Raw genomic sequence first — 21,995 nt, 5'->3', positions numbered from 1 at the left:
ACTGTCACCCTGTCTCCTGCGCTCACACTTAGCATCTCGCTCTCCCTTCCCCCACCTCCACAGGGCTCCAACACTGGTTATTATTCAGTTTTATGAGAAACCTCCAGGCCTGCCCCTGAATGGACTGACCACAACTGGAACCAGATGTGCGATTTAGGCTTGGGGATATGAGGGAGGGAGGAGGGAGGGAGGGAGGGAGGAAAGGGCATGGCTGGCTTGAGGGGGCTGGGAAACCCTGGGAACCCTGGGAACTGGGGAATGGAGGGGAGGCAGGGAAGACCTAGGCAGTTTGGAGAGGCAATGGGGAAGAAGGGAAGAAGGGAGCAGCAGACTGTTTCCAGAAAGTTCCTTTACGGTGGGTTGGCTCTCCCCCACCTCCCACCCCCCACAAGTCCTCTGGCTCCTCTGGTATGGTTTCTAGGTACTCTGAGTTCGAGGTTCTACCCAGACATGGGAGTGTGCATAATGAGCAAGAAAGGTCCCTGTTGGGCAGAGGCAGAGAGAGAAACCTCCACAGACTTCAGAGGATAGCTGGACAGGGGCGGGCATTTCAGAGGGGCCCTTATGCTGCTGCAGACATGGGGGAAGGCAGGAGATGTCTGGGGGCCTCTGTGTATCAATGTGACGCGTCCTGTATCCTCACATACTTGGGCTTTCTGATTGTGCAGCTTCAGAGATAAACGTTTGCCTAGTTATCTTGTTGAGTGCTGTGCAGCACTTAGATGTTTCAAGTGTCCCCTTTACCCACTTATTAGCCAACCATCCACTGGCCAGCCCCCACCATCCTCTCACTCATTCCCATTCACTGAGAGCATGCTGTGCTCCAGACAGGGGGCTGGATAGAGTAAAGAAAATTCCGGGGTTCAAGTGTGTGACCCGGCTGGCTGCCCACCCAGCTTCTCCTAGGCGACTTGCATGCCCTCTAGTCACACAAGATCAGTTGCTCATGGTGGCCTTAGAGGTCCCCTGTGTGCTGAAGTTCCTGCCAATTACCTTCCCCACTTCCCAGGCCCATGGCTGCCTCTTAGGTTGCTTCTCTACTGATCCAGCTGCTCCCTGAAGGCCTTTGGCCTGACATCTTACTGCTGCCACCCAGGCACCCTTTTCCTAATAAAGGTTTGAAAGTACTTCCCACAATTAGGCAGGGCCGGATGACACACACACACACACACACACACACACACACACACACACACACACACAGAGAGAGAGAGAGAGAGAGAGAGAGAGAGAGAGAGAGAGAGCAGCCATGAAGGTCAGGGCTTAATCACCTTCCTGCTCCCAAAGAGGGTCCTGTTCAGAATTCAGAATGGCAAGATTCCAAAGAGGGTGATGTAAAACTACCGAGAATGGGCAAGCACATAGCCCACTTGATTGAGCGCTTGCTGCTCACCTCACCTACCATGAGCGAAGTGAAGGCTTGCTTGGGTTTGGTCACCAGCACTGCATAAACCATACCTAGGGGCGCTCACCTGGAATTCCAGCATTCAAGAAGTCAGAGAATGAAGAACCAGAAATACTGACAACCAACCCTGGCTACGTAGCAAGTTTGAAGCCAGCTTGTGCTTATGAGACTCTGTCTTCAAAAGCAACCAAACTGTTGCAAACAGACTGTACTGGAGATCACAAGAAGGTACCCTAGAGTTGCTAAAGTTTGGCATTGCTGCCTAGCTTCCAGTTGGAAGTAAGGGAGATCCTGCCCCAGTCGTGCTGTTGACGGAGGAGAAGGTAGAAAGCCCAGTGGTGTGATAGGGAAAAAGGGACGGGTTGAGAAAGGTATGGAAGTCAAGGTGAAAGATGGAGAGAGAGTGCGAGAGTGAGCGAGCACCAGGGAGTGATGTCAGTGGAGAGACTGTCATGTGGGTATAGAGAAGGAGACAGGAGATCTAGGAACCTGAAATTAAGAGTAAGAGGGGGTTCTATGTTTTTTGGTATGCTACTTAGGAATAGAGGAGAGAAGAGCAGGATTTAATATGGGATCTTCTAACTCCTAAACTGGACATGGTGGCCCAAACTCCAGAGGGGCCCCTGGTGTGGGTGCATGCAGGAGAACAGGAGTTAGACAGGCTGAGGTGATCCAGGGTCACCTCTGACCCAGAGTAAAGGCAGTGAATGGAAGACTTGATATGAGGCTAGTGAGGAGGTTCCAGCCTGTGTCCCCAAGGGTTTATCCTTTTCTTGGTTTGTCATCCCTGGGCAGCACATATGCATTGAGGCTGCTGTTAAGGTTGTGGGTTCTGAAGTGCGGGGCTTAGAGGTGTGGGAACGTCAACTCTATCTGTCAACTCTATCTCTCTGGGCAGTTGTGGGGAGGGTTCTTCTCTGGAGGACAGAGGAGAGCATGTGGGGGAGGGGTGATGTCACCGGTCTCTGCCCTTCCCATATAAGTTCCTGAGGAGGCAACCCCTTCTCATTTGTTCCCAAAAGGTTTTTTTTGTTTGTTTGTTTGTTTGTTTGTTTGTTTGTTTTGTTACTGGGGTACTGATGGTCCTTGTGGCTCCGACTTCAGGTGCTCTGAACCTTGTCCCTCTCTTTACCTCTACTTCACCCTTGCCGCCATTCTGTTCCTGGTGTGAACTGAAGTGGGGTGGGGTAGGTGGGTGGGTGGGATTTGGCTAAGTCCTTTGGATGTAAACTTACACGTACATCAGAGGAAGCCGATTGGAGGTGCCTAGCTTCCACGGGGAAGGCATAAACCTTTCACACACACCTTGGAGGTCTTGGGACTAGAGTGACCAAGTGCAGGTTCAAGTTTCTTCCTGACATTGCCTGCCCTGCTTGGTCTCTGACAGACAGGTCATGCCACCTAACTCCTCTCAGGCTCTTGTCCTCAGCTGTGATAACGGGTGGATGAAGGCAAAGTGTTCTTCAAGTGTCTGGCATGCAGTGGGTGTGAGACAAATGACTCTTCCCTTCTGTCCTGGTTTCATTTCTGTTATTGGGGGAAATACCCTAACAAAAAATCAACCTAAGGGAGAAAGAGGAGGTCATCACTGGGGGCTGGGGGTGGGGATCAATATGAGCTCTGGTTGGGGAGGAATCAAGACGTGGACTTCAAACAGCTGATCACTTCCTATCCGTAGTCAAGAGGGGAGAGAAACAAATGCGTGTGTTCTTGCTTGCCTGCTTGTGTGTGCTCTGCTCCATTGAGCTCTCTGTTCTTATGTAGCCTAGGGAATGGTGTTGCTCACAGTAAGCTGATTCTTCTCACATCAGTGAACTTAATTAGGACGACAGATTTGTTTACAATTTGCTCCCAGGCCAACCCAATGTAGACAGTGCCTCCCTGAGAATCTCTTCCAGGTAATTCTAGGTTGTTTCAAATGGACAACTAAAGCTGACTGTCCCTAGCTAGCGCTTGGGCCTGGGTCAGGGTCAGGGTCAGAATCAAGGACAGAGACAGGAGGATCTCTGCTAGTTTAAGGCCAGCCTGGTCTATATAGTAAGCCAGGGCAACACAGTGGGATTGAAAAAAAAAAGTTAACTCTAGCATTTTCTCCATTATTTTGAGTATAAACATATTTCATAGATACAGAAAGTTGTACTGATTGTATGGTGGACTCTTGAGATTCAGCAAACATTTTGCTCTATAATTAGCGCTCTAAACCGGTGGGTTCCTCTCCACAGAGTCCATAGCCGCTGATTGAAAATATTTGGAGAGAAACTTGTGACTGTCCCAAACAAGTACAGACTTCATATTATTGCCATTCTTCCTTAACAGCTCAGCACAACTACTCGTTACAGAGAGTGTTTATACGTCCGAGGTTTTACAAGTATTCCACAGGATGGATGTGGCTCAGGTGGAAGAGAGCTTGCCTAGCATGCAGGAGGTCATGGGTTCAATCCCCAGCGCCACGTAAAACCGGACACGGTGGCCCATGCTTGTAAGTCCAGCGCTTGAAAGGTGGAGGCAAGGATTTGAAGAACAAGGTCCTACTTAGTTAGACGGTTACTCCAGCCCGGCTATCTGAGATCCTATCTGTCAATCAATCAAGAAGGATCCTGTGCAAAAGTTATGAGCAAACATTCTGTCCTTTCACTTAAGGGATCTGATTAGCCACAGGTTTGGTGTCCACAGGAGATGTGAAAACAGTGCCTGAGGTAGAGGTGTGATTGTATGATGTGTCCAACATCCTATTTTTTTCTTTTTTGATGCATTTTAAAGAGAGTAGAAGCATGCTTTAAAAAAATATTTATTTATTTTTTATGTATATGAGTACACTGCAGCTGTCTTCAGACACACACCAGAAGAGGGCATCGGATCCTGTTACAGATGGTTGTGAGCCACCATGTGGTTGCTGGGGAATTGAACTCAGGACCTCTGGAAGAGTAGTCAGTGCTCTTAACTGCTGAGCTGTCTCTCCAGCCTGGAAGCATGCTTTTTATGAACCGGAATTCCACTCCAATGACTTTTGATTATAGGATCACATATGTCCTAACTCACTCCGGGAGAGGAAAAAAAAGTAGGGATTACCACATCACATTTGACAGCCAAGGAAAAAGTTCACAAGGTTGGAATTGGTACCCAAGTGTGTTGGAATTGCAGCTTGTTCTTCTATATATCATCATCATCATCACCATTATCACCACCACCACCACCACCACCATCACTACCCAGCAACTTTGTGGCAATGGCTTCATAGTTGTATCTTTCCTATGGGCTCCTCCACATCTTGATTCTTATCTGTCCCTTCCCACACCTGTCCCCCAAGAAGCCCTCTGGCCTGTTCCCCAGGAAGCTGCTGGACAGCTCGCCTGGCCAGGTGCACAGTGGTGCGGGCCTGGTGGAGCACAATTTGTGCAGCCGAGCGTAGCAGGGGTTAAAGGAGGAGGCGGTGGGGGGCGACGCGCTGACTCCGGGAAGGAGGCGGTGCCCCAGGCCGCCCGCCCCGGGAGGGAGCCGGCAGCGCCCTGGGCGCGCTCACTCGCTCCTAGCCGCGGCCTTGGGTCCTGGCTCGGCTGGCTACCTCTGCCCTGTCGGGCCAGCTCACTCACCGCTTCTCCACCAGCTTCCTGCCAGCTCAGACGCTGGCCCTGCCGCTACCCACCGCCCTGGCCTGCCACCCAGTGGCTCCTCGTTTGGAAAGGTGAGCGGGTGCGGTCTGGGAGTGTATGAATGTGCAAGGGTGCAGGGATACAGCCCAGCGGTCTGCATGCACTGATGTCTGGCCAGCCTCAGATCCTGAACTTGGGGAAGGTGAGCTCAGTCCCTCGCCTGCCACACTTCTAGACTAAGCTAGCCCCCGGGGGGGCCAACTTGTCAGCCCTGCTGCTGTCAGATGTTCCCGAAGTCGGCCAGGGATGTCTGGGGCGCGGCTGCCCCTGTAAGCGCTGAGCCAGCTCCAGGAAGAGTTTTGTGTTCTGCTAAGTTGCTGGTGTTAGCTTTTATACAACAGGGAGCAGGGAGGGACCGCTGACCACCAGCGGCAAGAGGAGAGGGTCTTCTGTTCACTTCTTGCTCATTGTAGGGCCCAGGTGGTGTAAGACTGTGGGAAGGCATGAGTCTTCCCTGCCAGTGGCTGGAACTTCTTTGGGATACCTTTCTCTCTTTGGGGACTCTCTGTCCCCAAGATCTGTGTGATACTGCCAGGGAGGGACTGGCTGCAGGGGATTAAAGTTAAACAGCTTGAATATCACTTCTTTCTCCTCTATATGGGCCTCCTGCCCCCTTGCCATGGGCACAGCCTGGCATGTGTGCCCCTTGCCCCTCCCCCAGCCAGTAGGCTCATTCCTTCCTCATCCCTCTGGGCAGAAATGTCTAATCCAGGTGGTTAATGAACACACAGAGTTCCCCTACACTGGTCCCCTGCCTGCTACCCCTTACGAAGCTTTGAGAAGCCACCCACATCTAACCTCAGGACCAGGGCAAGTATTGCCAGTCCAGATGTTTTTAGGCTGTCCTCTGTCCTAGTGCAGGAAACTGACAGTGGTGTTGGGGTCAGGCAGAGAAGCCTGCTGGGCTCTTGGGCTGGGCTCCCAGCAGGGGTGTGGGATAGGGTTAGGGGACAGGATGGGTACTGACTGCCAGAAGTTTCCAGAATCATGAAGTCAGGGAGGCAGTTGTGGTGGGAACAGGAGGGACAGCTGGAAATGAGGGTTCTAATGTTTGGGGCCAGGGGCTTCTCTCTTGGAAGCCCTTCTGTGTGGCCTAGCAGAGGTGGGGTAGGAGGTGGGAGGGAGGGAGGGAGAGCCCTTTCCCCTTCCTGAGGTTGCCTGGAGGTGGGGTGGGGACCATTGTGGCTCAGACTTGGCCTCCAGTGACTCCTGCCCTTGCCAGCTGGCGGCAGGCCTTGCCTCCTAGACCCCAGCTTTCCCCCAAGACTCAAAGCTTACTACAGCCCAAGGACCTTTAGCCATAACTTGTGTAGCCCAAAGCAGGGTGGCAGAACCCTCCATGGCACCAACACTGGGTTCCCAACACTGTCAGTGGAGAAGTTGAGAAGAGAGATTGGGGAAGGGGATATGAGTGGTGGGGACTTGGGGAGGACTTTGATCTGAAATTGAGGATTCTTGGGTCATATAGGAACTTTCCAGACTTCCCTAGTCCTGACCTTGAACCTCTGGCTCACTTTTCTTATCCTTCACCCCATACTTCTTAACTTATCTCTCTTAGAACCCTAGAACAGAACTCAGTGTGTATGACAGCTAGGAGGAGTGGGCTGAGAGGAGGCGTCTGGGAGACCAAGAAGGAGGCTGCTGTTCTCAGAGCACCCAGCATTGCTAGACTGCATTCAGGGAGCACGGGAGGACGGGATGATGAAGATTTGACTTGGAACAATGAGGGTTTAACCAGGGGCTTCCAGAAGTTCTTGCTGATCAGCGAGAGAGTGGGCTTTGGTGGAAGGTAAATGAGTGGACTGTCCCAAGGACAGTTGGGACAAGCTGGACACTATGAAAGGATTCCTGCGCTGAGATGTGGTGAGAAAGATGACCTTTAAGGTCTCTGGGGATGCTGAGGTCCTGGGAGTCTTAGAGTTGGGGAATTCTCTGGCTCTGGAATAGGGGCTTGGAATGGGGGGTCAGAACTGTGGCTTCAGGCTTGGGGCGTGGGTGGGGACTCACAGAGTCACCCTCCCTGCCTGTGCTGGGGTATAGAGAGTGCTTGCATGTGCCTCTCCCTGGCACCCATAGCTGACTGGCCACCAGGTCCACCCCAGCTGCTTCCTGTGTTGCTGTTATGAAGTGCTTCCTCTTGGCCACTCTGCTTGGCCCTGTGGTTAACTCCTGGAAGGCTGGATAGACCCTGTGACCATATGACACAGGGGAAGGGGAAGGGAATGGCATGTGCCACAGGTCTTTAGTGTCTGAGGACAAGGAGTGGTTTCTATGTTGAGCATTCTGAAACTCTGCCCTGTGTAGCTCAGAGTAGTTGGAGATGATGGGCAGAGATGGCAGCATCTGAGATCCAGAAGAAGCCAGGGGGAGGCCTCAGTTTCCTTCTCTACAGATACTTTAGGGTTGTGAAGCCTTCACCAAGTGGCTTGTGTAATGACCAGTGTGCTGGGGTAATGTTGGAGGTGGGGAACAAGCCAAGGGCATTTGTTGTTCTCTCTGGAGGGGTAAGGAGAGGAATTGGTGACCTCCTGTGGCCTCCACAAACCTGTTTTCCCTGGGAAGGAGGGGCACTGGGGGTTGACACTTCTCCAAACTCAGTGCTGAGGGTGAGGTGTCCCAATGGCCTCTCTTGGGGTTTAGGACTCTCCCTGGGCTCCATCCTTTCTAGCTCAGCCTGCCCAACCCAGCTTGCCTCTTCCCACAGCCAACTCTATGAGGTCTGTGGCCCCTTTGCTCCAGAGGTTCTGCCCACAGCCAGCTGTCCTCTAGTCAGGACAGTACCTCTCACCCTTCTGGCTTCCTCTGAAGAGGAAGTTCTTCTCATTGTCTAACTTGTATCCCTCGTCTATGGCCAGGAGGTTGGGGAGGCTTCCTAATGGGAGTATTTTTCCTTCTGGGTGATGATGGGGGAGCAGAGAGGAACGTGAGGGCTGAGTGGAGGCTTACACTGAGCTGCAGGGTCATTGTTGCCTCTCACTTATGTTTCCTTGACCCTGGAAAGGGAAACTGGGGTTTGGGGATGGAGAGTAGAGATTTGCCCGATGATAGGTGAATCCCACCCCAATAACAACAACAACAACGACAACGACAACGACAACGACGAGGACAACCAAATGAATCAGAAAGGAACATGACCGTGTGGGAGGGAGAAGGTTGTTTTTAGACACTGGGGAGGGACAGGCCTCTACTTTGTCCCCAGCATTATCCCCTGAGGCCTCTGGCTTCATGACTCCCTGGTTGGCTGGCTTTTAGCTTTCCAGAGCTATTAGGCATGTAGAGGTGTGGGCATAAGCCAGCTGGGAAAGGAATGGTGGGGGTGGCGGGGATGCCAGCCTCATACATAGCCCGTGCTGCCTCCGTGGATGCCCTGTGCTGGCAGCTGGGGGCCCTAGGGTAGCTGGTTCTCTGCTTAGGCTGTGGCCCTTGGCCACCTGCCTTCTTGTCCTCACCTTGGTTTCCCTGGAGGAGTTGGAACTGTGAGGAGAGGGGACAGGGACAGTCCCTGGTCCTTCCTCCTGCAGGGCTTGATAGGCTGTGTGTTTCCTGCCTTTTTAGGGCTTTGAGTTCCAGCTCAGGCCAGGGACTGGTGCAGAAGGGTGGACCCAGGGATCCGACCAGATGAGGGCCACAGGAGGCCTTCTGTGAGCTCACCACGAAGAAGGGACCTTCTTCGCCTTCTCTTGGAATGAATGTGGGCCTCATTGGCTGCAAATGTTTCTTGCGCCCCCGTGTCTGCTGTCATCTGGCTGCACTGGCACTCCCTGACTGTTCAGTGTGAGGCTTTTGGTGCCAACTGAGGCTGGAGGACTGAGGGTTTGGGACAGGCCTGCTGAAGAGTTGTTAGCCTACACACAATGCTGCTTTTCCTCTGAAGTGTGGAGCAAGGCAGAGGGAGGGCATGAGGCAGGAGGCAACCTGCTAGAGACCTACCATGGCAGCCATTCCTATCTACTAGCTGTGTGCTCTCAGCAAGTGATTAGGTCTCGCCTCAGTTTCCCCTCTAGAATGGGACAGTAGGCCTCATGGCACGGACATAGAGTTTAAATGAAGTCATTGATTTAAAGTGCTTTGATGTATAGGATGTAGATCAGCTGGAGCAGGCTTGCATGGCACACATACAACTCTGGTTTTTTTTCCCCAGCACTGTGTAAATTGGGCATGCTGGTAGACACCTTTAATCCCAACACACGTGAGGCTACAGATCAGTGGTTCAAGATCATCTATGACTATAAAGTAAGTTCAAGGTTAGTTTGGGATACACAAAAGCCTGTCTCACAAACAAACAAACAAACAAACAAACATCCAAAGCAGAGAAGCCAAAGGTAAGCCTTGTCAGTGGGTGTCATTCATTCCAGAGCCTGCTGCCTCTTACTGGTCCTGTTCTCTTTCATCACAGTTGTGACTTCCCTATCCTGGATCGAGAGTGTAGGTCAGGCTTCCACGGGCTTCCTTTAGGGGCTGCTAATATCAGTGTTTTCCTTTCCCAACTTTGCTTCTGTCTGCAGTTAGGAGGCAGGCCTGGAGTTGAGGGGACCTCAGGCTTGTCTCCCCAGGGAGCTGGAGCAGATATGTGTTTATGTTGGACTCTGAGAAAGTTGCCATCACAAGTCCCTCTGGGATCCCTTCCCACCCTTCAGACAGCCACTGCCTGTGTTAGGACCTTCCAGGCCTGGCAAGAGCCTGGTCAGCCTCCCTCCAAACAGGCTACCCTTGACTTTAGCCATAGGAATGGCATTTATGTTTTAGAGTGGCATTCCCATGTAAACACTGAACTAGCTTAGACCCTGCAGGGCTCCTTGAAGTCTACCTGGCATTTCTCTCTACAATCTAATTCAGTCCCTTGTTGGTAAGGGGTGGGGATAACCACCCAAGCCCTTCCTGTGTATACATAAGAGCTGAGAGCTTTGAAGATTGGTCAGTAGGTCTCCTGGCCACACTTCATTCCCTCTCTGGGGTCCATGGCTTTCTAGTGTCTCTGACATTCCTCCACCAAGGATCAGCCTCTTGGCCTGCTCTTTTACCCAGAGATCCCCACCCAGGAGGCTGAGGTTGTTCTGGGTCAGGGGTGACCACCGTTTCCGGACCCCTGGCCCGCCCATTTGCAGCTGCAGAAAGCATTAAAGATTCTTTTGAAGGAAGTATGCTGTAGGCTGATCATGATGACTACAGGGAGGACTCTCTCTGGCTTCCCTCCTCAGCCTGGCTCCCCTCTGCCCTTCTAGACTGCTGATCCTTGAGAGATGAGAAGTGGCCTTACCTTGAACATATCCTCCAGAAAGGCCAGGCAATCAGCTGGCCCATAGCCACTCTTCAGGGAGTGAGCTGAGGTGCAGTGCCGGGCTTGGTGCAAGCAGGGGACAGAGCTATGGCTGAGGCTCTAGGGGAAGTACAAAGGGGTCTCCACCCTGGGTCCCCCTGACCCAAGGCTGTGCAGGAATGGTACTCTTACCAACAGATCTCAGGCTGGCCTGGCTCTCTCCCCAACAGCTGAGTCCCTTCCCTCTCTGGGTCTCAGTATCTCCCTTAGCAGTCAAAGGTTTGGAGCGGTGTAGTAGTGCTGGAGGCTGCTAAAGTGAATCTGCCAGTGGGGGTGTGGAGCTCCTTGGGTCCCTGGCTGTGAAACTTCACCTTGGGTTGACCTTGCTTCCCTCCTGCCCCGCCCCCACCTTTGGCAGTGGCTGGCAGGAAGTCCTGCCTGATTAGGGCCCTAATCACTGGCTGAGACTCCCAGATTCAGAGCTGGTGAAGCAGAGAGGGGTTGGGCTTAGGAGGGGGAGTATGAGACCAGGGCCCTGGCGGCCTGCCTGCCATCTGGGTCTGGAGGAGATGGGCTTCTGGCTTTGGCTCTCTGGGTCCAGCGATGCCTGTGAGCCTGCTGAGGAGGCCGGGAGCCAGGGCCAATCCAGCTGGGCCTGGGGGCCATTCTGATTTCACATTAACAGCCTTTTAGGGCATCCACTCTGTGCCAGGCAGGGTGCCAGATATGGGGCTGGAAAGGCCAGTGAGACACCTTCTAGTTGGAGACAAAGGGGAGTAGACAGTTCTGCAAAAAACGAGGGAGGGATGGGATGGGAAGCAGGAAGCCTGTTCCGTGAGCTGGTGGAGAGTTGAGACCTCCAGGAGGAAGAGCCTTTTGAGATGGGCTTTGAAGGTTGAGGAGGAGTTTTACAGAGGCATTTGTTCAGGTATGGGACAGGCATGCATGTAAGGATGGGTAATGCAGGGACTCTCTGTCTTTCTGCTACTTACACCCCATGTGACATTGGCCTGGCCTCAGTGTCCCACTGAGTCTATAAGATGAGGTCCACATTCCAGCATAGCCTTGTGTGCTGTGGGGGAGTTAAAACAAGTTCTGTGTGCAAAGTGCTTGGTACAGTAAACAAGGCTTAGCGAGAAAACCTGTAACAAAGCGTGGTTTTGGAGAGAGCCCAGAGGCCTTGCTTGGGTGTCAAGGGTGAGAGATCTCCTGGGTCAAGTCAAAGTTGGGAGTAGCAGAGGGATTTTTTACCTAGGAGAGACAGGATGAAGTTTTGGTATAGGAAGGGGTTGGACAGGGGACTTCTGGGGATGAACTCCATCCAGGACTTGTGTTCCTGGAGTCTGGCACCTGTGCCCTTAACCCCTGGGACTGGGAAGCCTTCTTGGTGTTAATGTGCCCCCTCCCACCCACCAAACTTTCTTCCTGTGCTCTGAGACCAGAGCCTGCTGACTGTGGGATCCCTCCCCACACAAGGCTTCTTAATAAGCCGTGATGGTGGAGGTGGAGTGAGGGGGCAGGCAGCTCACATATCGAAGGTGCCAAGAGGCTCTTTAAGGGAGTATCTTTTACTGTGGGTCCCAGAATACTGTAGACCCACTGTGTGTTGATTGAATGAATGGTCAAAGGTATCCCTTAGTCTGGAGGAGCCTGTCCATTGGAAGTCAGCAGTGCCCAGCCTGACTTTAGGTGGCTGGTGAATGTGGGGACAGGGGCCATCTGTTTAAAGCCAGGAGGAATGTTGACCGTCTCAAAGGCTTGGTGCCAGTACATCACAAGTGCTCAGGTTACTGTATGTTGAGGGAGGAGAGGACATCTCAGGAACCCTCCATTCTTGGACTGAGGGTTATCATAAGGTGGTGTGGCCTTGAGATTAAGTCACAGGCTTTGCAGCTCCACTGTGCAGGTTTGAATCCCGACTCTACCTCTGACAGGCAGAGCAACCTCTGGACAACAGCTTACTCAACACACCAGCACTTTCCTTGTGTTATCTGTGCTATGAACTTGGGACTAGAAAAGTGGGGCTGGTCTAGTAACCGGAGGTCCTGTCTCTGTCTCCTACCTCTGGTACTAGCTTGAGCGCCAATTCTCTTAGTGACTGGCCTGGTTACAGCATTTCTAACCTTCCTCTTCTCTTTCTGAGTTGCTACCCTGCTCACTGTGGGGACTACGGCAGCTCTGTGATGAGGAGAGAGTAGATTTAGGGAGATTGTCCCTATCTGAGTCAAGGGAGGTGATGTTGCTGAATGATGTGGAACAGCTCGGGGTGATGGGAGGCGGTTGCCTACTTTGACATTGTAGCTTTGAGCAGTTGTCTGTCTGTCCTTTTCTGGGCATTATCAGCCTTACCTGTGGAATGAGAGGCTGGGCTTAGCAGAGTTCTCTCTTCTAGCCATGGAGCTTTCTGCATGTAGGTTCTTGTGCCTGGGAAGATCTGTCTTGTTGAGATCAGGCTTTCAAGGATCGTCCAGCATCCGCTGGGATGTTGGCAGAGGTGCTGGGAAGCTCCCTTCTGGGTTGGGCTGCTCCGTGTCTGGGGACAGTGACCATTCCTCTAAGGCATCTGTTTCTTGGAACAGAGCAGAGGGAAGCAGCTGTTAGTGGGAGCAGGCCAGAGTCTGGCGTGTCCCTGTGACTCAGGTGGGGATGCACTGGCTAGAGGGAGGGGAGCCATGGATCTTCTGGCTTCTCCATGGTCACTCTCAGGGGAAGAGTGGGAGGCTCGGCTGGCTTGCCAGGGTGAATGCCAAGGCAAAGTGAGTAACTTGTGAGTAACGGTTTGGTGTCTCTAGGGCAGGTGGCCCCTAGACATGGGACTGGAGTGCTGGAATGCTTCCCAGAGGTTGCTGAATCACAGTCGCTGAACCCAACCTCCCAACCCCTCCTTTTGAGTAGAGTGTCCTGTCTGTGTGCATGTCTCGGCCACACCCCCTCCTTATTCCCTCTGGTTCCGTCTGTACTAGTCCCACCCACCATCAGGGCTATCACCCCTTCCCTGGTTTAGCAGCTAGCTGCATCTAACTTGAAGTGGATTTGCTCGAGGGCACTTCTGGATTTGTGTCTCCCTCAGCCCCTCCCAGATGTGCGACCTTGGACAACACACTCTTTTTTTTTTTTTTTTTTTTAATTCAGTTTGAGTGGCTTCCTGTGGAAAAGGGGGAATCACTTGAATCTCGGGTGACTTAAAAAAGAATCACATGTCCAGTGGATCCAGATACTAAAATAGCTGTTTTGGTGCCTCCATACCTTAGAGACTGTTTACTTCCAGTTAGCCCCACCCTGCTGGTTCTGACACTTCCAGCCCTCGGTGCGTGTGTATATGTGTGTGTGTGTGTGCTGGTGTGCTCATGTGAGAGTGCATTCGTGTGAACATTCTCCCTTCTGTGCTTCTAGGATAGGCAGGGCTCAGGCAACCATCAAGTTCAAGTCCAGGGGTAATCAGCTACTGCTTCAGGCACCAATAGAGGGCCTGGTTCCTATACATCTTAGGGGGTGGAGGGTAGGGGTGCAGAGACCTAATGGTGCTTCAAGGACCCTCAGATTCCAGTTCGCTTTCATCTACTTCTTTCCCACATCTGGCTTCCCACCACACTTGGCTCTGGCCCCTTCAGTGCTCTAGGTCATACAGGCAGTTGGATGTGTTGGCCGTGCCTTCATGAGTCTGTTCTGGGGTGAAGCCAGAGGGCTAGGGAGTGACTTTGCATCTGGCAAAGTGGTGTGGTGCGTGTGCTGGGTGTGGAGTGTGCACTGCCTGGGGGCATCGGGAGCTGTGTGTGGTCACTGTTGTGCTGTCCGTGGGTGTCTCTATCTGATAGGCACTTTCTCTCCTCCTCTCTAACCTGCCTGCTGTCTGAGCCAGCGAGAGCCAGGTCTGTTGCTGCCTTCCTTCCCTTGCCTCCCTGTCCGAGTGCAGCCCTGAGGTTTTCCCGGGAACAAGGAAACATGACTGGAGTGGATATGCGTCACGCGGAGTCAAACAATGCTAGTTCCAGCCAGGCTTGCTCCGGCCTTGAGGCTGGCCCTGCTTCAAGTCTCTGTTGCTGGCTAATTGGGAGCAAGAAGGGTTTCCTGCCTCTTGCCACAGATGGTCTTAGAGGCGATTTGTGAGGTTGGGCTGCCCTGCCCTAGGGACCTCCTGCTTCTGGGGCTCTGGGCCATCCATTGTTTACCTCTGTGTCCCTGCCATCCATGGGTTAGAAATTTCTGCAGAAATGGATTTTCAGATAACTGAAGCTTATGCTACACCGAGAGTGGAAATCTTAAGAGAGGCCAGGGTGTTGATGGGGAGTGCCATTGCACAGTTGTTTTTGACTGACAGGTAGATGGGATCTTTGGATGCTTATTTATTTTGATTTTATGCGTATGACTGTTTTCCCTACGTGTGTACTTGTGCACGTGTACGTCCCTGGTGCCCCAGGAGGCCAGAAGAGGGTATTAGATATCTTACAACCGGAGTTATAAATGGTTGTGAGCCATCACACGAGTGCTGGGAATTGGATTCAGGTTTTCTGCAAGAGCAGCAGGTATGCCTGACCACTGACTGAGCCATCCTTCCAGCCTGGATAAGACTCTTCACAGTGTGTTCCTTTCTCTGTCCTGCAGGTTCTCAGTTTCTTCCATAAAAGGGGGCTGGCCATGGGGCTTACATCACAGGGTGGGGCTGGGGATCAGTGGGTAGAGACGAGTCAGTGGAGAGCTTTGAGGCACACAGAGCACTGTTGCTTTGTGTACCCGGCATTCCTACAGATGAGAAGTTCAGCCGACTTCATCTTGACGCTTTTCGGGGTGGGTAAGGCATGTGCTCCACAGCTGAGCTACACCCTCAGCCTGATTCCCAGCCAGTCTGCAGAGTGGTTCCCATCAGTCCCCTTTCCCTGTGAGGATGCTGAGGGTGAGGGAGTTACAGCATGTCTGAGCCCACACTGGGCTTGCCGTCCATCCAGTCCCTTGCATGTTAGTCGGACACTTGTGGCCTCTTGGAGGTGTCCAGGAATTTGGAAAGGGCGTCAATACACAGAAGGTGTTGTGATCCTGTGGAGCAGAACCTGCTCCCAGCTGATGGGTTTGGTTTAATGCTGAGCTATTTAGAGTTGTGAACAGGACAAGATGGTCCTTAAAAAGCCCAGGAGACATGAAGTTCACAGATCGACTTTGAGGCTGTGGAATTTCCCCTGATGAACACGAGGCTTCATCCTGCTTTGGCAAGCTTTAACTTCTTTAAAAAGAGAAGTAGGTAGACATTGGGAAGGACTTCCTGTCAGTCCCATTAGGCACTGAGATAGGCAATTTAGGGAGAACTAACAGAAATTTAAGGCATTTCTTCAAATTTGAGACGAACCTTTTGACATTTCTTTGTTGCTGGAATTACAGTCACCCCGAGCAAGGATGGAAGCCTGCAGTGAATGTGTTTAGCATTTCTCCCTCTCCAAGGCTGTCATCTGGGGACTGCATGACGGGGCTAGTTGATACAGGGCTTGCCTAGCATGCAAGCCATGTTGGTTTTCAACTTTGGAAATACCTAGAACTGGGCAGAGTGGTGCAAACCTGGAATCCTGCCACTTGTAAGGTGCAGGCAAGCTCATCAGAAGTTCAAGACCATTCCCTAAGAAGCAAAACAAAATCAACCTGTCATCTGGGTGGTGGACTTTGTAGAAGTTGGGAAACAGGGTGGAGCTCCTACTTCCCAGGGGACCAGGCATCTGTACAAGGGCAGAGGTCTGCATGCCATTGTCCTGCGCTGCAGCAGAAGGCATGGCTTAGGAGACAGGGGGCTGATGAGGCCCCGTGGGACCTTCTCCACAGTGCCTGACTCTACACAATGGCTGTCTCCCCTCCCCCAACCTTCTCTGACACATCCCCGTGACAGCTGACCCAGCCCTTAGCAATTCTCGAGACCTTTGGCTCTGTGGATTTTCCCATTGCTCTTAATCCGCCCCCCCCCCCCATCTCAGGCATCCTTCCTGCCCCCTTGTTCAAATATGGTTTAAGGTCAAATATTTTTATTCTCTAAAGTTCTCGTGTAGGGACAGACACCCTCAGAGGGGAGTGCGGGGTGAGGAAGGCCAACTCCTTTCTGGGTGTAACCTTGGGAAAAACTGATGGACAGTCATCCTACAGCAAGCACGGCCTCTTCAAACTTCCACTGTCGCAGTTCCGGGCAGATTTATAAGTCTGTTTACATGCCTGTCTCCTCCTGAGGCCACAACTTCCGTCCAGGGTTGGGGCCCTGTTCTCTTTCCCCTCTTTCTCCTCAGCTGAGAGCTCAGTCACTATGGCCTGAGTGACTACTTGGGTCTGTTTCTTGGGCCTGTCACTTCCTCTGTCCACTCCCTGCGCCCGCCCTCCCCCCCCCCCCCCAGTCCATAGCTTGTCCCTGGAATAGCTTCTAGGAACTTCCTGGAAGTCATCTGTGTGCCATAGGCTGTGCCTCCCCTCAACCCTCTGCCCTCTGCAACAAATGCCTGACCCCAGAAGGACTGGGGCTTTCCTGATGTCTGTATTTCAGAGACTGCTTGAGTGCAGGGCTCAGCCCCTGCACTCAGGACAGAGGCCAGGCGCCTGCATCAGGTGTTGATTTCCAAGATGCCTACTGGGCTGTACCTTTGCACAAGCTATGTGAGCACTCCAGAACAGTGCCGCCTCACTGGCATGCTCAATACTTTTTATTCTGAGACGGCAGCACAGCCTTGAAACTTCATTCCTTGAGTCCCAGTCTCCCACATAGCTGGAATTCCAGGCCTGTGCTAACAGGCTTGCCTTTTGCCATCTTCTCCTTTAAGTACCCCCCTTCTGTCCCCTTTAAGTACCCTCTTCACACTGTCTTCTGTCCCCTTTCGGAGCCTTCTCACCTCGGATGCAGTGGCCTCTTTCAGGAAGCCCTCCTGGCTGCCAACCCTGCCCCAGATCTTGCCCTCTTGCTTGCTCTCTCATTGGCTAGGAAGCTATCAGGTTACTGCAGGGGCCTGGGCATTTGCTTCAGCTGAGCACTGCAGGTTACACATTGCTCAGCTCAGTTTGCTGTCCCATCCCGAGCCTCAGAAGCCAGGGCCTCCATGGAAGGCTCCCTATGGTTCTTACTGGGCAGAACAGAGTCCATCTTGAGGTGTCCTGGGGCAGAGCTATGCTTCCATGCTTGTTCTTTGCTGGTGTGTGACCTTAGGCTGCGGATGTGGCTTCTCTGTGCCTCGCTTTTCCTTGTCTGTGAAATGGGCTGAGACGTTTTCCCAGCAGAGGGTAGAATTCAGAATAAACGGGCAGGAAATGGCATAGGGGTCTGGAGGGAAGGCTGAGAAGTGGGCCTGCGGGAGTGACCCCACAGACCCCCATAGACCGTGCATGGCAGCTGTGTTGGGACATTTAGACTGGATCATCAAGCTCAAGATGGTAAGGCCTTTAGGCTGAGGAGTAACAGGGCTCGGGCACATTTTAGAAATGGCTTTCTGGTTGCCAAGAAGAGACCAAGGGCAAGAGAGGAGGTCCTGGGATGGGTTAATGTTACTGTGTTTTTGACTCAGGGCACTGCAGAGGTCGCTTGGGAGAGGGACTGCCAGGCGTGGGGGAATAAGGGATAGGAGGAGAAGAGGAGGATGCACAGATTTTGGGCTTGAATCATGTTGGATGGCACAGAGGAGGGTGACAGTGGCTAGTGTCAAGCCCAGCCATGCTCTCGGCTGTGTCCCTTTTCCCCATCCCATGTCTCCCGGCTGCTGCCTGTCTCTTGCTCTCATGACCCTGGGTCGTGAGCTCCAGGCATGTGTTCAGTAGGTGCTCGCTTGCTTGGAGCTTAGATCCTGTGGCTCCTGGATTCCATTGCCCCCCAGTGGGTAACCTTGCTCTTTTCCCAGCTTCCCCAACTGTGGGAATCCGCAAGCATGGACATGGTGTTAGCTCTGTGGAGTCTTGGGGTTGGGCTCCCTAGATGCAACCCCTAGAATCTATGGGGCAGTGGTTCACAACCTGTGGGGCACATATCACTTTGGGGGGGGTCACATATCAGGTATTTACATTACATTTTGTAACAGCAGCAAACTTAAAGTTATGAAGTAGCAATAAGAAGAATTTTATGGTTGGGGGAGGTCACCACAGCATGAATGACAACGAAGAGCACTAGAAGCTTGAGACACATTGCTATGGGGGTATTCATTCCAGTTGCTACTGTGTGCCATCTTCCAGGCTAGCTCAAAGGCAGTCAGCTTCAGTGATGAGCCCTGCTTGGATCCTAGCTGGGTCTGCTCCACCACTCCTTAGCTGACTGACTGGGGGTTGCTCTGAGGGATGCACAGGCACACCAGTCATCTTATCCACCTACAGGCAGGCTGTTTGATGAGCGGGCTGTGTTGTGTTCCCTGTGAGAGCCACCTCCTGTATTTGGGGATGGAGGGATCTGTCAGGAGAGAATAGCCCATCTGACAACTGTGTAGGACCGGGCAGTGGGCCAGGCAGACAGTGACAGGTGCCACAAGAGGACCCAAGCCAGAGGAGGAACTTGGGGACATAGAGAGGTCGTGCTGGGGTCCTGGGTACAGTGTTCTGAATCAGTGAGCTGAGATAGCGCTGGGTCCTGTCTTCAAGTTCTGAGTCTAGTCTGGGTTGTGTTTATAGGAAGAGCAGGGCCCTCCAAGTCCCTGTCATCACTGGGGCTGAGGGATCCAGGACAGGGGCCATACTTCTGGCTCAAGGTGTCTCTGGGAACAGGTCTCTTCTTGCCTCCTAACAAGAAGGAACTCCACACACTTCCTTCCCTGGTCATAGTGGAACTCTATATAAGGGAAGGAAAGCCTTGCACTGGCTGGGAACTGAGAGGAACAGCTCCCTGCAGGGTTTGTAGAGACTCAGGCTGTGGAGCCAGGGCAGTGCTTACCTGCTCTCCCAGGACCTCTCCTGCCTAGCGCGTGACGCTGCTCTTGGGAGGCTGGTGACTTTGAGCCCTGCTGGGTCTCTTCAAACAGTCTTCTCTTTCCTCTGGGCCTCAACCCCATGATCTTGGCATCTTTTGGGCACTCACAAGTCCTGAGGGACATCTATGCTTCCAGGACAACACAGGGTGACTTATCTGGGGTCTTTGATTGTCCCAGTGCATCGATGATATGAACCCACAGATGAGGTGCCATTTAGTTGTCTCCTCAGTTATAGGCACGGATGCTTGACTTTTCTGGGGTCACCATGTGGTGACACACTTGGTGACTAGAGCTAAGATGTTGGCTGCCTCTTACTACAAAAGGTGATCAAAGACAGAGTGGTGAATGGTGTCTCTGCTTTGGAATGGAAGGTGCAGAGGCTAGGCTGCAAGCTCTGGGCTAGAGTGTTTTGTGGGCCCCTAGATTTTGGGGGTACCCAATGTTTCTCCAGCCTTTGGCTTCAGACTCTTCCTCTTTCCTTCCCTTTCTTTTCCTGGTTGCTCTTGGTATGGTTACTGTGCCACCATGCTTGCCCTAAATTCTCTACTCCTCCATTCTTCCTGTCCTTGCTCCAGTGCTTCTCTGCCTGGAGAGAAGCTATGGAGCATAGCTTCTGATGGTCCTTCCTCTACTCAAGAACTTTCAACAACTCCTCGGTGCCAGCAGCCAAGTCTGTCCTCTTTTCTTGGCCATTCATAGTTGCCCAAGATCCCTTTGTCAGTTCATATTCCCCTCACCATCCTGGGTTCCAGCTAAAGGGGAGCCCTGTTAGTCCTTTAACAAGCCACACGTCCCTACCTCCACGTCTCTCACAAATATTAGTTCCACCTAAATAGCCTTTTCCTATCTTCCATTTCAAAACAAACTTCACTTCTAAAGTGAGCATCAGGCCAAGGTGCACACTGGAAATGGCCTGTGTGCTTCCCTTTTGTGGGGGTTGGGGGTAGGGGCGGAGCAGAGCTGGGGGGATGTTCACAGGGGAGTGTGACACCCAGCGGAGGAACTGGCTCACTATCCCTCCTTGGGATGCCTGTACTCTCTCAGTGCCCTGCAGCCCCAGCATGCTCTCCTCAGTGTGAGCCTCATCCAGCCATGAGCCAGAGACTAGGCAGGGAAGGGAGGTGTTGGAGGCAGCCTGAAGCAGGCCACAGTTTGTTGGGAAGGACCCGAGGCCCTGGGAGATAATATACTGATGCTCACCTTGTTGGGGGTTGGATGGGAGAAAGAGACCCATGTTAGACTAGAGCTTGATGTGCAGAGACATAGGCACCCTGCTGGCTATTGCTGCCCTGCTACTGTTGCCAGATGTTTGACTTTGAGCAAGTAGCTTAACTTCTATGAACCTTATTTACTTTAAAAACTGGTTTGGAGGTGAAAATATGAGTGGCTATAAAGTGCCCAACCCAGTGACACACAGTAGGTGCTTTATAAACCCCACTGACCCTGTGTTCTGTGTACCATTTGGAGTCACTGATGTGGATATCTAGACATGTTGGACAGGGGTGTTGAGTCACCATTAACACTTCTCTGGAAGTGACCCACATTGGTGGATATCAACTGGTGAACGAGTCCATGCAGGGTGTTGGAGCACAGTGCACAGATTTTACCTTGAACCTCGGTAGACATTAGAAATGTGGATTTGGAGCCATAAAATTCGCTCTCCTGGCTTCCAGGCTGGGTTTGCAATCAGGATCATCACAACAGTTGTCTCCTGTAGCCTGGCTCCTTGCAAGGTGACCTGGGCACTGTCTTCAGCTTATGTCCTCATGGGGTCTCCCTCCTTGGTCTGTGTCCAGGTATTTTCCAGTAAGGACAATAGGCTGTGCTGAGTCAGGACTCGCCTCAGTGGACTTACTTAGTTACCTCTTTAAGGACTTTGCCACTGGGCACATTTCAAGGGACTGGCTTGGATTTTCACATGCCAACTTGGGGGCTGTTATTCAGCTATAACATGAGGTGGAATCAACCCAGACACAAAAACGGCATGCATGTGATTGGCCTTTCATGAATATGTCTGTCAGCAAAACACAGATGTCCTGGTTTCTGTCACACCAGATAGCACAAGACTTTCTGTGGCCTCCAGGATGTGTATGCGGGTCCTCTCTCCAGCAGCAAGCAGCTCTGCAGAGGTGACCCCTGCAGGTGACCTCCAGCCCAGTTTAGCTCAATATTGCACCAGACAATGACATGCTGCATAGGTTGGGTACCCAGGGCTGCCCTCTGCCCTGTAGATCTCAGTTCCAAACTCCAGGGTGTCTTTGTGCTTCTGTGTCAAAATGAGATTCATATGGCCCTGCTTTGGGTGCCATCCACTGGCTGTCGTGGCCTGCCTAGGAGACTTGGGAGGCATGGTTTGTGGTGTATCAGGAAGACTTTCATGAAGGATTCAGGTGATGAGGTAGGCAGGGTGAGCCGTTTGGGAGTGCGGGATGCGCATCTCTCCAGGAATGTAAGCTCCTGCCCCCCAAAGCCCATCCTTTGGGGCTTGTGTGAAACCTTGTTGCATGGTTCTAATGTTCACAGTCTGGGTGGCAAACCCAGGAAGGCCTTTGTGAATATTCTTCTCGGCCCTCTGGGCCTCATTCCTTTCTTTGTAATGAAGAGGGTCCTGTGTCCTACTGAGGCACGAGGGAAGGGTTAGATGTTCTGTAGCCAGCTCCAGGATACAGGGTCCTGGAAGATGAGAGTTTGTGTTGCCTGCCTTGGTGGGATAGTAATCTTGCCCCCCCCCCCCCAGTATCTATCATCAGATCACAGAGGTCTCTGGGGTAGGCAGCAGAAGTTAA

The 21,995-nt window shown here is 52.4% G+C and overlaps 1 protein-coding gene across 18 annotated transcripts in view; it reads left to right on the top strand.

Annotated features, from left to right (window-relative positions):
- Positions 1-21,995, top strand: part of Tns1 (tensin 1) — a 213,544-nt gene that overhangs the window by 82,404 nt on the left and 109,145 nt on the right. The window contains exon 1 of one of the 18 annotated variants that reach the window (XM_029474305.2): positions 5,029-5,087. The exons of 14 other annotated variants lie outside the window; for them this stretch is intronic. Coding sequence is in view for 2 of the 4 variants with exons in the window: in XM_029474303.2 (XP_029330163.1) it covers positions 9,214-9,288 (75 nt within the window). In the remaining 2 variants the exon portion in view is untranslated. Of the gene's footprint in view, positions 1-5,028; positions 5,088-5,122; positions 5,198-9,185; positions 9,289-11,216; positions 11,241-21,995 lie in introns of those variants that run through there. 3 more of the 18 variants (XM_029474299.2, XM_029474303.2, XM_029474308.2) reach the window with 3 other exon arrangements.

This window comes from Mus caroli, unplaced genomic scaffold (assembly GCF_978045245.1).
Source record: "Mus caroli unplaced genomic scaffold, Mus_caroli_1 scaffold_1, whole genome shotgun sequence".
In the NCBI taxonomy this organism is placed as follows: Eukaryota; Metazoa; Chordata; class Mammalia; order Rodentia; family Muridae; genus Mus; species Mus caroli.
This window is presented reverse-complemented; position numbering and strand designations above follow the sequence as displayed.